This window comes from Rhinatrema bivittatum, chromosome 3 (genome assembly GCF_901001135.1).
Source record: "Rhinatrema bivittatum chromosome 3, aRhiBiv1.1, whole genome shotgun sequence".
In the NCBI taxonomy this organism is placed as follows: Eukaryota; Metazoa; Chordata; class Amphibia; order Gymnophiona; family Rhinatrematidae; genus Rhinatrema; species Rhinatrema bivittatum.
Genome location: NC_042617.1, coordinates 368,638,688 through 368,657,453, shown reverse-complemented (window position 1 = coordinate 368,657,453; position 18,766 = coordinate 368,638,688). Strand labels below are relative to the sequence as shown.

At 42.4% G+C, this 18,766-nt stretch overlaps 1 protein-coding gene across 13 annotated transcripts in view; it reads right to left on the bottom strand.

The window, feature by feature from the left end:
• Positions 1-18,766, bottom strand: part of SNAP91 (synaptosome associated protein 91) — a 384,555-nt gene that overhangs the window by 175,498 nt on the left and 190,291 nt on the right. For all 13 annotated transcript variants that reach the window (XM_029595502.1, XM_029595503.1, XM_029595501.1 and 10 more), the window contains one exon: positions 12,615-12,685. In XM_029595502.1, coding sequence (XP_029451362.1) covers positions 12,615-12,685 — 71 coding nt within the window. The remainder of the gene's footprint in view (positions 1-12,614; positions 12,686-18,766) is intronic.

Sequence of the window (18,766 nt, the reverse complement as noted above, 5' to 3'; positions counted from 1 at the left end):
AAGCGAAGATCATGACCAAAGTCACTATATTTCCTTAAATTCTTCATTCCAAGGCCTGCCCCTTTACCTATGCTCCCCCACTGGCATCTGCAATGGGCTAGAGTTATAAACAGTCAGGAGGGCGCAGAAACCCTCAAAGAGAAGAGAGGGAGGAAGGAAGCCAGCCAGGAGCACTGTGCCACATTAGACATCATTCCTAGGTATCTTAGCTGGACAACTAATTTCTTAAAATATTTTCTAGCTTTGAAGGAAAGAATTAAAAAGAAAAATGGTATAACAACTTTTATTTGTCCATGTATGCTTAAAATAGCATAATAAAATGTAATAGCCTGGCAACGATTCACCTAAAATCATACAAAAAATGACCTACTTTCTCTCTCCATATCTTCAGTCAGCAACAAAATATATTATTCACTTTACAAATATTAAACCAGGATGTTCTAAGTCCACATTTAGTATATCTGCTTCAAACTATCATGATTCTGCTCTACAATACAAAAATATATACAACATACAGAGCACAACTTTACTTAAAATATTAGAAAGCATTGATTAATAAGAAGCAATAATGTAAATCAACAGAAAATGCAAACATTTAAAATAAAGTTACTGTATACAACATTCAGTTCGTTGGTCATCTCAAAATACCATTGAAGTGTTAAGTAGGCAATGGTTATTACTCTGTTGGACTCTACAGTAGACACAAAAGGATGGATTTATCAGGCTTTATGCCCCCACAAGCACAGATCGGGGGAAAAAGCCTTAGTAAATCATGCTCTAAGAATTGTGAATTATCTATTCACTGTTAGATTAGCTGAAAAAATGTGGTGAAGTTTCATTTTAAAAGCAAAACTATGTAGACAGACACTGGAAGTAATGCTGTGCCCACAGTAGTCAACATAAATACAATTACATAATCCATTTGTGGTACATGCACAAATTCATGCTTTGAACATTCTAATTATTTGACTGTCACCACAATCAAATAATTACATCAAATAAATGCATCAACATATGGTAAACACATAGGACACTTAAATGTCAGATTTGAATGGGAGACCAAAATACCATAAGTACTTACCCTTCGCTTAATTTCCCAAGCAGCACAAAAATAAAGGGCAAATACCATCAAGAAAAGTTTTATGTTGTGAAACACTCTATACGCAGGTCTCACAATAGTGTTGGTTCACTCCTCATGTAACTGTGTTGCCTGGGCAGGGCACTTCATAATTGAAATACAAGCATGCATTTTCATGTGCTTAAAGAATTTAACAATTGCAGTGGGTCTGGCAATGTTATTTTCATAGTCATTACTAGCCATATAAATAGCTTAGAGTTAATGATCTTTCTCTAAAAAGAAAATTTTGAGTTAGGAGTACTGGAGCATCAAACACAATCTGTACTTTATGGAATATATATATAAAAGGAACCACTGGAAAAAGTTTCTACATCTAAAAAATATACACATCTATAGTCCTATTCAGTGCTCTAAACAGAGATACCATGTCACTACCCACCAATGCAGCCATGCCACACAACAACCAGTGGTTACATGTACAGGTCAAGTAGGGACCGGTGACCCATCTCTCTTGTCATGCCCCTGTTCTCAAACCTACACTTTACAATGCCCAAACAAGACAGAATGCATCTCAGCCAAGCCTAAGCAACACATTTAGACCTGAATCCTGGACAGGAGCAAATTTTTTCCAGAGTTGAGGGAAGCAAATAAATGGCACTTATCTAGGTGGGAGATTTCTTTTGTGGGCAATAATGGACATGGAGTCCAATCCCATAATGGAGAGAATAGGCCAGCTCTGCTTCCTAGACAGGAGAAATAGCTTTCTGGAAATTTCAAAACACAATGAATATTGGCCAAATACAGATGCTCCTACAAATTTTGATGGGTTGTTTCCTAATGCTCTAGGCCGGGTCTTGGGTGAGGAGAAAGTCGAGACTCTGGAAACATTTAATTCAAGCTCTTGCATTTTAAAAACTCTGCCCAAAGGATGGCTTGTCTAATTGTCTTATGTAAACCGTTAGTAGTTAGTTTGTTGTCTTCTGTTAACAAAACAGAACAAAAACATGTCACTTGATTCACATTTAGATAACTTTAGGCCTATGTTTAACACCCCATTTTTAGAAAACTTGACTGAACAAGTAGCATTACTACAAATGCAGAGGTTGTTTGATATATATATATTTTTTTTTTTAACTGTACAATCTAGTTTTAGATCTGGCCATAGTACAGAAATTGCTTTGGTGGCTTTGTTTTATGATTTGCATCAGATGTTTGAAAAGGGCAATATGTCCTTTTCAAATTGACCAGACTTCTCACACAGAAAGGTGCGAGAAGAAAAATTGGCTTGTAGTTTCATCTTTTATGCAGACTTTGTTTCCTTAGACTAATGCTACTGGAAATTATTTAATAGTGTTTAGAAAGAGGTCTTGAAATGGAAAACAGTAAATAAAGTTAATCCCCCTGTAAGGAAAATGTTGCTGCCAATAACTGATTGTGCAACAAAGACTTTGGCTGCTCGTGCCGGGGACACGCTGGCCTGATCAACCAGCCTATGCCCAAGGGAGAAATAAGTCAGGCTTTGTGGTAGCAACTGTTGGCGACAACACAGGGATAGCAACTGTTATCGACTGTTGGAAACTGATGGCAACTGTTGGCAACGACACAGGGGAAACCATAGTGATCAGCAACTTTCCTGACGTGTATAAAAAGCAGAGGGGTGGAACGGCGAAACAGGAGTCTTTTGGAGCGCCTTCATAGACGTACGATGTGCTACAGATTCCCCTTCTTCGCCTAATCAATTGACCAGACTTCTCGCACAGAAAGGCTGATGTATGAGGGGTGAGGAAACCTGAATATCCATGGACAGGTATGTGACTTTGTATATATGTATAGAACTGTAAGCTTTGAACCATGACATCATGCAAATAAATATCATAGAAAGCGTGTGGCAGTGCTTTTATTCTTGCTCCACACAATTGGCATAGTCGGCAGGATGTCTCTGTTTAAGAAAAAAGTTAAAGATACCAAGGAGACATCTGAATCTCAGAGTAATATAGATTTACGCATTCCCGGGTGGGAGAAAACCCCGTATAATATTCTAGCTCAGGAATGGGCTATTAACACTGGCTTAGCAGAAGCATGGGACGCAGGCAGTGAACCGTTAGATATAACGAATCAATTCCTTTTCTTCTCTTAATAGGATGGCAATATCCTCTTCAATATCCTCTTCGCAACGATCTCGAAGCTACTAGCCCTCCTGATCATATGGGCCCTGACCGTTGGAAACACACCCTCCTTAGCGCAAGGTGGATTCCACAAACTACTATCAAGGATCCAAGCATCAAATCGGACAAATTGGAAGTTATTCCGTAATGCAACATGCAAAAATTGTAACATATGGAATTTTACGATAGAAAACATCATCCCATACGTCATTCCCCGTACACCAATCAACCAATATGTTTGGGTATATAAGCCCAATGAGAATGGGATGCTAGAAATTAAAAACACTACAGAATATGTTTGTAAGAATTTTGATTATACTTGTTTTATGAGTACTGCTCATGCATCACGATACCAATGTAATAAAGTTTCTGTTGCATTACCTGCCATTAATGTTTCCAAACCAGCTTGGATACTCGGTTGTATGGAAATCCCAGCACCCAAAACAACTACCAGGTTTACCTATTATTGGATAATGAGTCAGGAATCCCTGCCCCAATTCCGGGAACAATCCATAATTCGTTTGCCGGAAACCTGTGTTACAACTGTCTTTTATAAAACTGTACATAAAATGTATTTTAATATATCTTTTCCCCCCATACCCCAGCCCGCCAGGCGATGGCGGGAATGGTATGACACACTGTTGGGAAGTGCTGGTCTGGGTGTTGGTGTTCTTAACAGTATAGATGTTGAAGTGCTATCAAATAAGGTTGCCCGAGCTGGGACTGATGTAAGTACCGCTACTAACCTGATGGTGGATTGGATACCGGACAACGTAAATCTCTTTCACCAGATGCTAAATTATTTGCAAGTACAGTCTGACCACCATCGGAATGTGTTCAATCAGCAGATCCATGTGATGGAGAATGTCTCTGCCTTGTTTAATTGGACTCAGATCAGATTGCAAATAATTTACCTTACTCAACAAATCCAAAATGTCCAAAACCCAATTATATATCGAACATACTCCTATCTGGAAAACGCTATTTGAGCATTATGTCAAAACTTTGATCCCTTATCCTCTTGGATGGAGACCACGTCCGGAGCAAACCACATGTAGCCATTTATATTGCACTGGGTTAATTGAATGGTATCATGGAAGCAACACCACGCATGTAAATTCATGGCGCTTCCGTTCCATGTGTGGTCCCCATCAGGACCTGTCTTGGTCCAGCCGACTTTTTCCGGTAAATGGATCTTTCCCGATAATAGAACTACTTCTTTGGACAACTGCATTCCGCTTTTATCAGGATATCTTGCTTGTCACTTCTCAGTATCTCGTACCAAGGAAGATTGTACTTTACAACACTCTACGAGTGAATGCGCCTTATGGGCATTACCAGCAGATGCGCAAGGGTTCACTGTGGTCGCACCCCAAGTAATTTGTGTTTATAATTCTTCTTTTAGTGGCTGTATTTATAACATATCGGTCTTTTCATTTAATAATGTCACTTATTACCTGCCTGCTAAAGATACATTAAATATTTCCATGACTTAACATATCAATTGCATTTTTACAGATCCCCCTTCTAGACTTACGGCTTTTGCAGAGAACCATTAACGCCTCTTATCAATTACAACAAATATTGGCTCGATTGAATAAGTCTATGGACATTGTATCACTTAGAACTTTATTTGTGGCCGATCAACTTCATTCTTTGTCTCAAAAAAATTGCTGATGATACCCACCACTCCTGGTGGGACATCTTTACAGGTCATTCCTCCACAGCCCAGAGAACGTTAAACTGGCTCCTACACCCTATTTTAATTGTGATGATTGTGTGCATACTCTGTCTGACCTGTAACTGTTACCTCACCTATCGTGTACATCGCCTATCTCAGAGAACCCCAATCAATGTTCATACTGCCTCTTATGCATACGTGTCGGAAACTTGCTGATCAAGGGGTGGAGTGTAAGGAAAACTTTGCTGCCAATAACTGATTGTGCAACAAAGACTTTGGCTGCTCGTGCCGGGGACACGCTGGCCTGATCAACCAGCCTATGCCCAAGGGAGAGAAGTCAGGCTTTGTGGTAGCAACTGTTGGTGACAACACAGGGATAGCAACTGTTGGCGACAGCACAGGGATAGCAACTGTTGGCGACAGTTGGAAACTGTTGGCAACTGTTGGCAATGACACAGGGAAAACCATAGTGATCAGCAACTTTCCTGACGTGTATAAAAAGCAGAGGGGTGGAACGGCAAAACAGGAGTCTTTTGGAGCGCCTTCGTAGACGTACGATGTGCTGCAGATTCCCCTTCTTCGCCTAATCAATTGACCAGACTTCTCACACAGAAAGGCTGATGTATGAGGGGTGAGGAAACCTGAATATCCATGGACAGGTATGTGACTTTGTATATATGTATAGAACTGTAACCATGACATCATGCAAATAAATGATATCATAGAGAGCGTGTGGCAGTGCTTTTATTCTTGCTCCCCCCCCCAAAAGTACTTCAAGTGGGCAAATTATTAACATAGAATATGGAGCGGTTCTGCAATCTTAAGTGTCATGTTAGACAAATCAGACTATGGAATAGGAAGAAATCGCACAAATTTCAAAGTCCAGCATTTCAAAAATACAGGACATTGGGAAAATGGAGGAGAAGCTGGCAGGCCTGTAAGAGATAGGTGAAGTGGAAGAACAGTGGGCTAAACTAAAAGGATCTAAAGTAACAGTAACAAATAGGAAAGTAAAGAAGAGAAAGATGAAAAAGAAACCAATATGGTTCTCCAAAGAGGTAACAGAAAAAATTAAGGCAAACAGATCAGCATTCACAAAGTACAAGAGATCTAAAAAAGATGAACACAGGAAAGCATAATTATTTATTTAAAATGTATCATCTTCTCTTTCCATATATAGATTTGTTCAACACAGATGAAAAAAAATTAGGATGGCAAAAGCACAAGTGGAAGAAAAGATTGCAAGAGGTAAAAGCGAGACAAAAGATTTTTAAGGTATGACTGAAAAAAGAGAAAGTCCAGACGTGGAATTGTACAACTGAAAGGAGACAAGGAGCAATGTGTAAAGGGAGATGATTAAAAAGCTGAAATGCTAATATGGCGATGTTCACTGAAGACGATAGTTGAGAAGAACCACTGCTAGTTGGCAAGGGTGCATATGGGAGTGGGGTAGATACAACACAGTTTACTGAAGTGTGTTTGTGTGAAACTAACAAATCTGGAAACGGACAAAGCCATAGGGCTGGATGAGATACAAAGTATACTAAGTGAGCTCACAGAGATTATGACGGGCCCACTGAAGGATCAAGTCAACAGATCCTTGGAAATGGCAGTGGGGCCTGCAAGACTGAAGAAGAGCAGCCATGGTCCTTCTTTAAGTGGAAAGAGAGAGGACAAAGGAAGCTATAGGCTAGTTAGCCTTACCTTGGTGGTGGGAATATTAATGGAGAATCAGCTGAAGGAAAAAATAGCCAACCATCCTCAATCCAGTAGGTTGCAGGATCAGAGGCAGCATGGTTTTCACCAAAGGAAGATCATGTCAAATGAATCTCTTTTTTTCAATTGGGCGACCAGAGAATTAGATCAAAGGCATGCATCAGATGAGGTTTACTTGGATTGCAGCAAAGCTTTGGATACTGTCTTGCATAAAAGGATAATGAATAAAATGAGCAACATGGGAGTGGGTTCCAAGGTGGTTAACTGGATTAGAAATTGGTTGACTGATAAACAGAGGGTAGTGGTAAATGGAATTAAATCAGGAGAGAGAGAGAGAGAACTGTATTTTATGCTCATTGTTTTAACTGTGCATTATCTTGATTACCTTTTGAGAAAGGCGGTTTATCAAATATAATAAACTAATTAGTGGAGTGCCTCAGGAATTGGTTCTGGGAAAGGTTCTTTTCAATATCTTTGGCTGGGAAAATGGTTTATAAATTTTAAATAAACATCTTTGTGAACAATATTACCAAGGTGTTAGAAAGAAAAGTTTGCATTTTTGTGGATGACTAAGATCTTTAGCAACATGCATAGCGTAGAGAGTCATGCATTTGGGATGAGGAAATCCAAAGGGGTTGTATAGGATGAAGGTATTTGAGATTGTTAAGTACGGACCGGGAGAGATGCAGAAATAAACACCCCAAGTTTTACTACCGTACATTCAGCAAAATGGATTTTCTGACTCCAATGGAAACATGGCCTGTATTTCAGAGAGATATAGAAATGCTGAATTTCTAACTAGCAGAAGTTGTGACTGAATTATCTAATTGCCAAGCAGGCACTATTGACAGGAGTCCTGCCTTAGCAAACACAGCAGGGAGCACAAGCAAACCTATACTTACATGCTGAGTCCTTCAAAAAGGGGGCTCAGAAAGACAATATAGGCTAGTTGTGTATGTGTAAAAACAGATGCAAACTTGTCAGCATGGTTCAGATCTGCCTGGAGACAGGACCCTCCAATCATGAAAAGCGACCTTATCAAACAGGTTAGCCCTGTCACAAGGCCTGGTCAACTCTGTCATGTGCCTGCCTGACGATCAAGCTGGGGGTGGGGAGTGTCAAGAAGTCTATATGAAGGACCCAATCAGAATTAGTATGCATTTAGTCTCTGAATTTGCATAATCTGGCTTTTAAAATCCATTGGGGAAAAATGGCTTAGGGTGATGGGGCTCACCAGACTCAAGTCAGACATTGCTCCCTGCCCCACCCTGCAACTACGCTGACCAACCAGATCCTGTGTCCTGAAGCGCTATATGGGAGAACTCTCCAGCACAGCTATAGTATCCAGAGTGACATTTGCCAGGGGTCTTCCCAAGGAACTAGGCAAGTCCTTTGCCCTCACTCAGGGGAGAGACCCACAGCTTGCTTCAGAGAGGCTACATTCGGTACAGGAAGCTTCCCTCACAGTTCAGAGACCAGGGATCTTCAAAGTGGTGAGAAGGGATTAATTCCTGGCTTATTATCTAAGGGCTAGCAAGTTAGAACAGTTTTAAAGTATGAGCAAGTTGAAGCCAAGGTGATGTGTTCTTATTCATATCTGCTAAGCTAATTACCAGAAGTGTGTTCTATGCTAAGGATTTCTTACAAATAACCAAGATTGCTATGTTGTTAGTATTACTTTAGTAACCTATGCCTTACAATAAAAAGCTCTCCCTTCTGAGACAAACATATATGAATTTCTGGGCTGATCGGGTCATACAGAAAAGTGAAATATTGGTGAATGTCTCTAAAACTGCCAGCCCTACAAGAGAGGGGGAAGGGAAGCAGGCAGTATCACACAGGCTTTTGTATACTCATATTCCTTACAGAGAGATAGTGTCTTGGAGTGATAGTGCGACAAGGACGCGACTAAAGCCAGAAGGATAGTAGACTGCATAAAGAGTTATAACCAGCAGGAAAAAGGAGGAGAAAATACCCTCCTACACATCACTGCTGAGGCCTCACCTGGAAAACCGTGTTCTGTTCTGGAGGTGGTATCTCAAAAAAGATAGAATTGGAACAGAACTAGTCCAAATAAAGGCAACTGAAGTGGTACAAGGTCTGCACCAAAAGACATATGAGATAAGACTTGAGGACTGAAATATGTATACCTTAGGGGAGAGTAGAGAGAGAGGAAATATAAGACAAATATCTGAAAGGTATAAAAAAATGCAAGAGAGACAAACCTTTTCCAATGCAATGGAAGCTGTAGATGTGAGACTCCAAGAGGATACTCAGTCATGGCATTGAAATTTTTATTTTAGATGGCGCCCTGAGCGGTTGTATCTCTGTTTGCTCTGGATCTCAGATTTCTAAAAACAAGCTTAATCGCGATTTTCCTCATGATATGCCTCACAAGAGAAAAGGCAAAGTCCGGGTCTTCCCACCCAACCAGGACAATGCCGCCGGACAGCGATTAATATCTGAGTTCACCGTTAATCCACCGGAATCGAGGGTGTTCAGCCCCGCTGGAGATGTGGCGGGAGGAGAGCCATACTCACCTGGGGAACTTTCACTGAACCCTCCGGACCCCAGAACGCCGGTAAGAGCTTTGCCCCTAACGGCTGACGGAGGAGCTGAGACGCATACCGATAAGGCTATTAGGCGTTTTCAGCTGGGTGGCCCAGAAGCCGACCGAGCGGCAGGAGAGTCAGGAGGAAACCTGCAACCCCGATTGCCCGACACGCCGAGAGGAGGAGGAGAGATGGCAGCGGACACCCCCAGAACAACGGGAGAGCTTGGTGAGGACACCGGTTATGGGGTAAGAAGAATACTCTCCCAGCAATTTATTAAACCGGCGACTATAACCCTTGATAATATCTGGGAACTCATGATAAGGACATCTTCTAAGCTAGACAATCAAACCTCAAGACTTGACGATATTGCCGCTAAAGTCGGGGTACTTGAACGGGACATGCATCAAAAATTTACTGAACAAGATAATTCTCTAAAGAAATTAAATGAAGATATAAAAAGCCTCCAGAATGTGAATGCCACAATTGTTTTAGAAAGAATTTCATCATTGAGAAGACTTGAGTCTATTGAGAATCACATGAGGTATTTAAACCTGAGATTATTGAATTTCCCTATTGTATTGGGGGAAATCCCATTATTGTCCTTTAAGAAATATGCAGTGGAGGTTTTAAAGATTCCACAAGAAGAGATACCTGCAGTTAAGACACTTTTCTTCTTGCCAAAAAAAACCAGCACTCCTTTATTTCCTGCTCAAGGATCAGGTTTCCAAAATCTGACTGATTACTTAGTAAACTCTAATGTAGACGTTATAGATCATGCTGTACTTTTTGTTTCCTTTTATGATGAATCTGCAGTATCTATGATTATGAAGAATTATTTTAAAAATATAAATGAATCATTCTGTGGGGGCCTCATTCGAGTATATCCAGACATAGCAAAGTCTACGCAGCAACGTAGAAAAGAATTCTTACAGATGAGACCTGAGACCCTAGCATTAGGGGGTAGTTTTAAATTACACTACCCCTGTAAATGTTTCATTAAACTGGCAAGGAATACCTATGTTTTCTTCTTACCTGATCAGTTAAAGGTTTTTTTTGACTGGTAGGAGACTACCCGATGAGATTCAAGGGGTTGACAATAATTAAGGTGTGATTTAAGGGCAGTGCTATATGTAATGGATTTCTTTAAATAACTCCTCTTAATATTTCCTTTCTCTCCTGATTTCCTATGTAATAAGAGAATTTCTAGAATTGAATTTAAGGATGTCATGAGTCATAAGGGATTTGTGATCTTTAAAGATTTTTTTTCTTTTTTTGTTCTTTTCCTTGTATCTCTGAATTTTCCGATACAATTTCATTTGTATATTGTTAAAAGATGATAAATAAAAAAATAAAAAGAAATTTTTATTTTAGTTTTTTTTCCAGAAAGGGTGGTAAATACCTGAAATGCCCTCCTAGCAGTGAAGACAAATCGTGATGGAATTCAAAAAGGCAAAGGATAAAATCAGAGGATCCTCAATGGCAAGAGGATGGAAATATAGCACTGGGATAACCTGTAGTAACTTTCTGTATGGGAGGGTAACCTGTACAGAGTGGCAGTCACAACCTTAGACACTTTGCTGGTCAGAATGGATGGGCCATCTTGGTCTTTATACACCATGATTTAACATCTTACTGAAATGGAAGTGGACCAGTGTTGCTGTGATGTGGTTGGCACTGCCTAGAGAATGAACCCCCTAGGCCCACACCAACAGCTTGTGGATGTACCCTGGGGAGAGACTGGTCAGGAGCTTCATCTTTACCAGCCCCTTTCACTGCAGATTGAGCCCTTACGTTCCAGGGGCTGGCAGGACTTAGGCGGGAGTCTCCCAGGGTATAGAGTGGTAGAAAATCCAGGGCCAGGCAAGGGTCAGTGGCAGGCGGCAAGCAAGAGTAGTCAAAGTCCAGGCAAAGGTCAGATCCAGAAGTCAGTCTGAGGAGAAGATAGTGAGACAAAAGGGGCTGATGAAGCAGGGCATATTGGATGAGACAAGGCTGGACAAGATGAGGCAGGGCAGGCTGGAGAGATAAGGCAAGTAAGGCAAGGACGAGACGTTGCTGAGGCAACACACACTGCAAAGCCAGAGACTCGTTGCTGAGGCAACACACACTGCAAAGCCAGAGACTCGTTGCTGAGGCATCTGGCTAAAGCATGGCTAGTGTTTAAATATCCAGCCATGCAGACATCAGCAGCAGCACATCAGCATGGTTTTCCTGCTGTGGGGCCGATAAGCGAGGGCAGAGTGTGCGTGCCTAGAGAAAGGCGTGACATGTGCGGCCTGGCGAGAGATGGCAGCATCTTGGCTTCAGTGTTGGGGGTGAGTGCAGCCGGTCGCAGGGCTTTCCCGCAGCCATCCACACGCAACACTTACATATAGTATTTCAACGATCTCTAGAAGCACCTTTGCCCAATTTCAGCTTGTCTGACAGTTGAGGTCATTTCTCAGTAAGGCACATTTGGCTACTTGATTCATACCTTGATTTAGTCTCAGTTGGATTCCTACAATACCTTATATGTTGATTGTCCAACCTACTAAAATGAAATGTCTCATCCATTTGCTGCCCACTTATTCTCTACCAGTTTTACCACTAAACTGAGTCAGAAATTTTGCACTGAGATGACCTAAATCCTAAGACTGTTCCAAGTAGGAGAGTGCTTGCCTATGACTGGGTAATGAGAGAAGTAATCACCTTGCCATTGCCATTGCCTTCTATAACTGATTGGTTAAGGCGGAGCCCCAATGAACTGAACTGGTCAACCAGGGACGAATAAAGACAAAGTCACTACAAATGTCACCAGCACTTTTATGAAGACTTGTGAGGCCGATGCCTCATTTATCAGAAACCAGATTGATAGAAGAGCACTCACTTTTTATTGAAAGAATTCATCTAGTTAAAAAAAAATGCTCTATACAACACAAATCAACAAAGATGTGCTCTTGCTTTAAATATCACTTCATAGTGGGAGCATCATTTCATTTTTTTTCTTCTCCCTCTTGGCCTATTTCCCATACCGAGGTCAATGTACCAAAGTGTGCAAACAACAGCAGTTAACACAGGGTTTATCTTGTGTACTTACAGACATGCAAATGAGGCAAATAGCAAAATATGCTCAATTTACCTATGGATGTTACCACAAAAAAAAAACAAAAAAAAACAAACAACTTACCTGCACTTCTCTGAAGTACAGGCAAGATGTTTGCATTTATGCATCTGTGAGGCAATTAGTGTGAATACCTTTTCACTGTGCTAATTAGCTGTTTTGCATCTCAATAGCATACTTTGGCATTATAACTTCTGCATGTTTATTTACATGAGTTAAGAGCACTAAATTGCTTGCAAAAGCTTTAGCACTCTTTAATACATTGGCTCCATAGTGTATTAGTGCTCCAATAGCGATATTTCTTTTAACAAATACATACTTGTTTCCAGGTTTCTTCCCTTCCAGTGTGTTTAGATGCTGCTCGAGGGTCTCCATAAGACTACTTGGTGCCTAGAATTAAGACAGCGAACAGAGAAAATGATGTGTGAAGGCTTCATTGAACAGAACAGAACCCTGAACCCCATCTACTGCTCTGACTGACCAAAAGAAAAGAAATGTATGCTCCTGCTTCACTCATCTCCGGAGAATTACGGTCATGTCAAAGAAAAAAGAAATCTAATTCCATGCTGCAGACCTCAAGCCAAAAAGCAAAGCAAGCTTGAAGAAGAACCCCAAGCTAACAAAAACAAATGTGCTTTCTATCTAGGGAACGCAGCTCTTCATTTCAAAACAAATGATCCCAGCTGATTCAGTGCATTTATGATGCTCATGAGATCCAAAAGTAAAATACTGAACCCCAGATCTAAAATAAGGAAAATCAAAGAAAACTATCTTTGGTAATATTAAAAACATTGCTCTGTTTAGTTATTATTATAACAGCATTATAAGAATACAGTTTTAAGAACCACCATTTTTTTTTAAATCCCCAATTAATGCACAATTAACTTAAAACAGCAGCAGCAGAAAAATAACACTACATTTTTTATGTTTCATGTCAGATGTGTCGGAATTTATATCAGAGAATAAAATTTCTCATCCACATACAAAGAATCATACTGGTCACTTGCAAAATGACATTTGCTGATACTGCAAGCTAATGTTACTATTACATTATTTTGAAGCCCTACATCTTGTCTACCAGTTGAACTCCATCACCATACATAAATATTAAGGGATCAATTCACTCCTGGAGATTTGTACATCCACTAGAACAGCTTTCAAATATTATATTTTATCAAACAACTAAATGACATACAAACAGAGAAACGTGATGGCAGAAAAGGACTGTATGCTTATCTAGTCTGCCTATCTGCCCAACTAATCTAAGCTTTACAATTCCCATCACTCCCTCGGATTCCCTATTTATCTCATGCTTTCTTCGCTTCAGAAACTGTTTTTGTCTCCACCACATCCACTGGAGGCTGTTCCATACATCCACTACTCTCTGTAAAGAATTATTTCCTAATATTGCTCCTGAGTCTACTATCCCTTTTCACCCTCATCCCATGACTCCTTGTTCTAGAGCATTCTTTCCACTGAAAGAAGCTTTTTAGTGCATGGAAATCTTAGAGGTATTTAAATGTCTATCATATCTCGCCCTATCTAGGGTATACATGTTAAATATGTCCCCATATGCTTAGAATTTAAATGTCTCTACCATATCTCCCCTATCTCATCTTTCCTCTAGAGCAGTGGTTCTCAACCTTTTTTTGGCCGGGACACACCTGACATGCGTGACACACTGAACATGTGACCTTCAAGGGGCAAAATGTAAATATACATTCTGCATCCTCAGGAACCCTCTCGAGCCCCCAAAAATGGGTGCAGAGCAGAACTAGTGCATTACCCGTATAACTCACCATGCAAAAAAAGATATTCTGGTTCTGATGACATCTCAGTAAAAGCAAAACAAACTCTTTACTGGCAGGCACAATACCCCTCCTTATGAAAAGACAGTAATTTACCACTACAAATATTTAACCAGGCCCTAAACACTAATACACCTCCTATTAGGAAAGAGCAAGCCAAGCTGCTATAGATACCCACTTAGAAATAATTGTAAAACTAAACTAATAAATGTTACAAAACAGCTGATGAACAGAATAACATCCAACAATTAAAAACTCATAAAAATTATTAAAAATTGTCCAAATATCAATAACATATTTCAAAACAGCAGACAATTCACATAATACCCAATAATTAAAATGGCAATCAAGAAAAATAAACTTAAAAAGCCGCCTTTACTTACCCTCTCCAGCAACTCTCCTACTCCTTTCCCTTGCAGGCCAATAGCACTCACCAGAAGCAGCAGTGGCTGCTGAAGCTCTGTCCTCACAGTCCTCTTCCTTAGGGCCCACAACCAGTTACAACCAGTCTCCGTCTCACACAGACCAGTAACCTCCCTAACTAGTCTCTCTTCCTCACACACACCAGTCACCTCCCTGACCAGTCTCTGTCTCACACACATACACACACACACACACACCAGTCAACTTCCTGACCAGTCTCTCTCTCTCTCACAGAAACACATCACCTCTGACCAGTCTCTCTCTCTATCACACACATGCTGTCACTTACATACAAGCTCTCAATCACACAAAAATGCTCTTGCTCCCATTCTACCACATACACACAAAGCAGCCACTCACGCACCCAGGCACCCATTCTATCACACACACATACAAAGCTGCCACTCACACACCCAGGCACCCATGCTACCACACACACATGCAAAGCTGCCACTCACACACCCAGGCACCCATGCTACCACACACACATGCAAAGCTGCCACTCACACACCCAGGCACCCATGCTACCACACACACATACAAAGCTGCCACTCACACACCCAGGCACCCATTCTATCACACACACATACAAAGCTGCCACTCACACACCCAGGCACCCTTGCTACCACACACACATAGAAAGCTGCCACTCACACACCCAGGCACCCATGCTACCACACACACATACAAAGTTGCCACTCACACACCCAGGCACCCATTCTACCACACACACATAGAAAGCTGTCACTCACACACACAAAGCTGCCACTCACGCACCCAGGCACCCATGCTACCACACACACATACAAAGCTGCCACTCACGCACCCAGGCACCCATGCTACCACACACACATACAAAGCTGCCACTCACACACCCAAGCACCCATTCTATCACACACACATACAAAGCTGCCACTCACACACCTAGGCACCCATGCTACCACACACACATAGAAAGCTGCCACTCACACACCCAGGCACCCATGCTACCACACACACATACAAAGCTGCCACACACACACCCAAGCACCCATTCTATCACACACACATACAAAGCTGCCACTCAACACCCAGGTACCCATTCTACCACACACACACACACACACAAAGCTGCCACTCACACACCCAGGCACCCTTGCTACCACACACACATACAAAGCTGTCACTCACACATAGAAAGCTGCCACTCACACACCCAGGCACCCATTCTACCACACACACATACAAAGCTGTCACTCACACATACAAAGCTGCCACTCACACACCTAGGCACCCATTCTATCACACACACATACAAAGCTGCCACTCACACACCCAGGCACCCATGCTACCACACACACAAAGCTGCCACTCACATGCCCAGGCACCCATTCTATCCCAAACAAGCTCACATGGAGCCTCTTCGTTTGAGCTCTGGCGGTGTACAACATCTCTCCAGCCCCCGCCGGCCTGGCCTCCGGCGGTGCGCAGGGTCTTGCCGCTCTTCAGCCACTGGTGGCCTGGCCTCTGGCAGTGGCGCAGCATCTCTCCATTCTTCGGCCCCACCAGCCTTGGCGCAGCATCTCTCCATTCTTCGGCCTTGGCTCCGGTGGTGGCGCAGCATCTCTCCATTCTTCGGCCTTGACTCCGGCGGTGGCGCAGCGTCTCTCCATTCTTTGGCCTTGACTCCGGCATTGGCGCAGCGTCTCTCCATTCTTTGGCCTTGACTCTGGCATTGGCGCAGCGTCTCTCCATTCTTTGGCCTTGACTCCGGCATTGGCGCAGCGTCTCTCCATTCTTTGGCCTTGGCTCCGGCATTGGCGCAGCGTCTCTCCATTCTTCAGCCCTGCCTGACCACGCTCTTGCTTTCACATATTTTTTCTCTTACTTATACATACAATCTAAATCACACACATTCTCTGACACACTTACACACATGCTGGCTCACTCTCTGTCTCACTCACTCACCCCCACCCCTAGCACACAAGGCAGCTATAGCACAAGGCAGCCGGTATTCTACTATTAAAGAAGTCGTGACAGGCTGGGAACTGCAGCAGGAGTGACTGACCCCCAGCCCCGCAGCAGTAAGAAGGCAGCACTCAGCTGTTTGCCTGTGCTGCGATCAAAGCACAGTGCAGTCAGCTGAGAATGCGGCTGCGAGGATTTCCTGCCATGCGGCAGTTTGGGAAATCCATCGAGTAGCCATGATGTTTTTAAACTGTTACATGTAAATCCTGTTGCTAATTTGTTTCACTGTAAACAGAGGTGATGTATGTCTATACGTACCGCGGTATAAAAGAATCTATAAATAAATAAATAAATAAATAAATAAATGATGTGCAAGGGCTGAGGGAGTCAGTGACTGTCTCTCTGTGGGCCTTTATTGGTCGCATGGGTGAGTGGCCAAGAGCAGAAAGGCCACGATTCTAGCTGCAGGAGCCAGGGGAAGCTCCCACAGTGCAGAGGCTGCAGGGAGGAGAGGCTGAGAATAGTGGCTGTAGGATGTGCAGAGCCCCAGGAAGCGAATGACAGGCTCCCCATGGTATGATGAGGCTGCGTTTTGAACTGCAGGAGCCAGTTGCAGCTTCCCCATAGCCTGAGGGAGAGGCAGGAAGTGTTCCCGAAGGGAAGGACTGGAGGAGTGGACAGCTGTGTGTCGAGCCACTACAGTTGCCAGCCCTCCCACAAAGAACTTGGCTGCAGTCGTGAGTCTCTGAGCCTAGTACCGCTGCAAGAAGGAGAGAGGGAAACTGCAGAAAGCATTGGGGGGCCTTACAATTTAGGCCACATTCTTGCTGATGTCAGTGATGATATCAGCGGGACCTCTAGGTCTGGAACAAGAGCCATATTTAAAAAAAAAAAAAAAAAAAAGTTAAGTGCTGCAGACCTGGGGCAGCTAATCAACATATTTCCCAAACAGCCACGCGGCAGGAAATCCCTGCGGCCACATTCTTAGCTGACTGCTTTGCACTGCGATGATCGCAGCACAGGCAAACAGCCGAGTGCTGCTTTCTTACCTCTGCGGGGCCGTCTAGGGAGCCTTGGAACACTATTTCTGCAGCAGCAGCAGCATGGCCCTTTCTTCTTCCCGCGTGCCTGGTAAACATCGCTTCCTATTCTGAGCCGCAGGGGGAGGGAAGAAGAAAAGGCCATGTTGCTGTGCCGGCTTTGCTAACACTGCTGCCGTTCCTAACGGCAGCAGTGTTAGTTGAAGAACTGTGTGCGTCTTCGCTGGGGTGAGGAGAGGAAGAGAAGAGCAGCGGGAAACCAGGGAGTGCGCGACACACCTGCCGGTGCTCGGCGACACACTGGTTGAGAACCGCTGTTCTAGACCATTTCTTAAGCTTCACGAGATCCCTCATTTTTTTCATACATTCCTGGCTGTCTCTTCTTTTGTTTGTTTTTTTTTTGTTTTGTTTTTAAAAGATTTATTAATCGCTTAACACAATTGGCCTAAGCGATGTACATAATTACACACACAGCATTACAGTGAAATTTAACAAAAACTAAACTCCACAAAAATTTAAATTAAAGATTAAATAATAAAAAACAAAACATCAAATCAGCAGACAAGGCATTGTCACATTTGTATATGAAGTCAGATGACAAAAACTTCATTACAGTACATCTCAAATATACTATAAAAATTCTTAATCAGATGGCATTAACTTCATTGCTTACGTCTCAAAAGCACGGGTGAGAAGAAAATCTTTATAAGATGTTCCGTTAGGAACATCTTATAAAGATATGTTATGCCGATGCAGATTTTATCTGCATCGGCATAACAAATCTTTTCCGACAAGCCTTCTGCAATGTTGCTCATGCAAATGTTGAACCGGTCCAAGGATCAATCGCTGAGGCACACCATTAGTAACACCCCCTCATCGGTGTGAACTCCATTTACCATTACCCTTTGCTGCCTCTCACTCACCCAAGTCAATCATTCTACGCCCATACAAAGGGAGCTCAATTCATTTATTGTCATCTACATGCAACCGTTTTTCAAAAGCCTTGCTGAAATCCAAGTGCACCACATCTAGTGCTCTTCCTGGATCCAACTCTCTGCTTACCTAGTCAAAAGAAATTGATCAGATTCACCTGATATCTACCTCTGGTAAACTCATGCTGCCTCAGATCTTGCAATTCATTGGATTCCAGAAACTGCAATGTCCTCTGTTTTAGCAGAGATTCTATTAATTTGCTCACCAGAGGTCAGACTAATTGGTCTATAGTTCCCAGCCTCCTCCTGCTTTTAAAAATT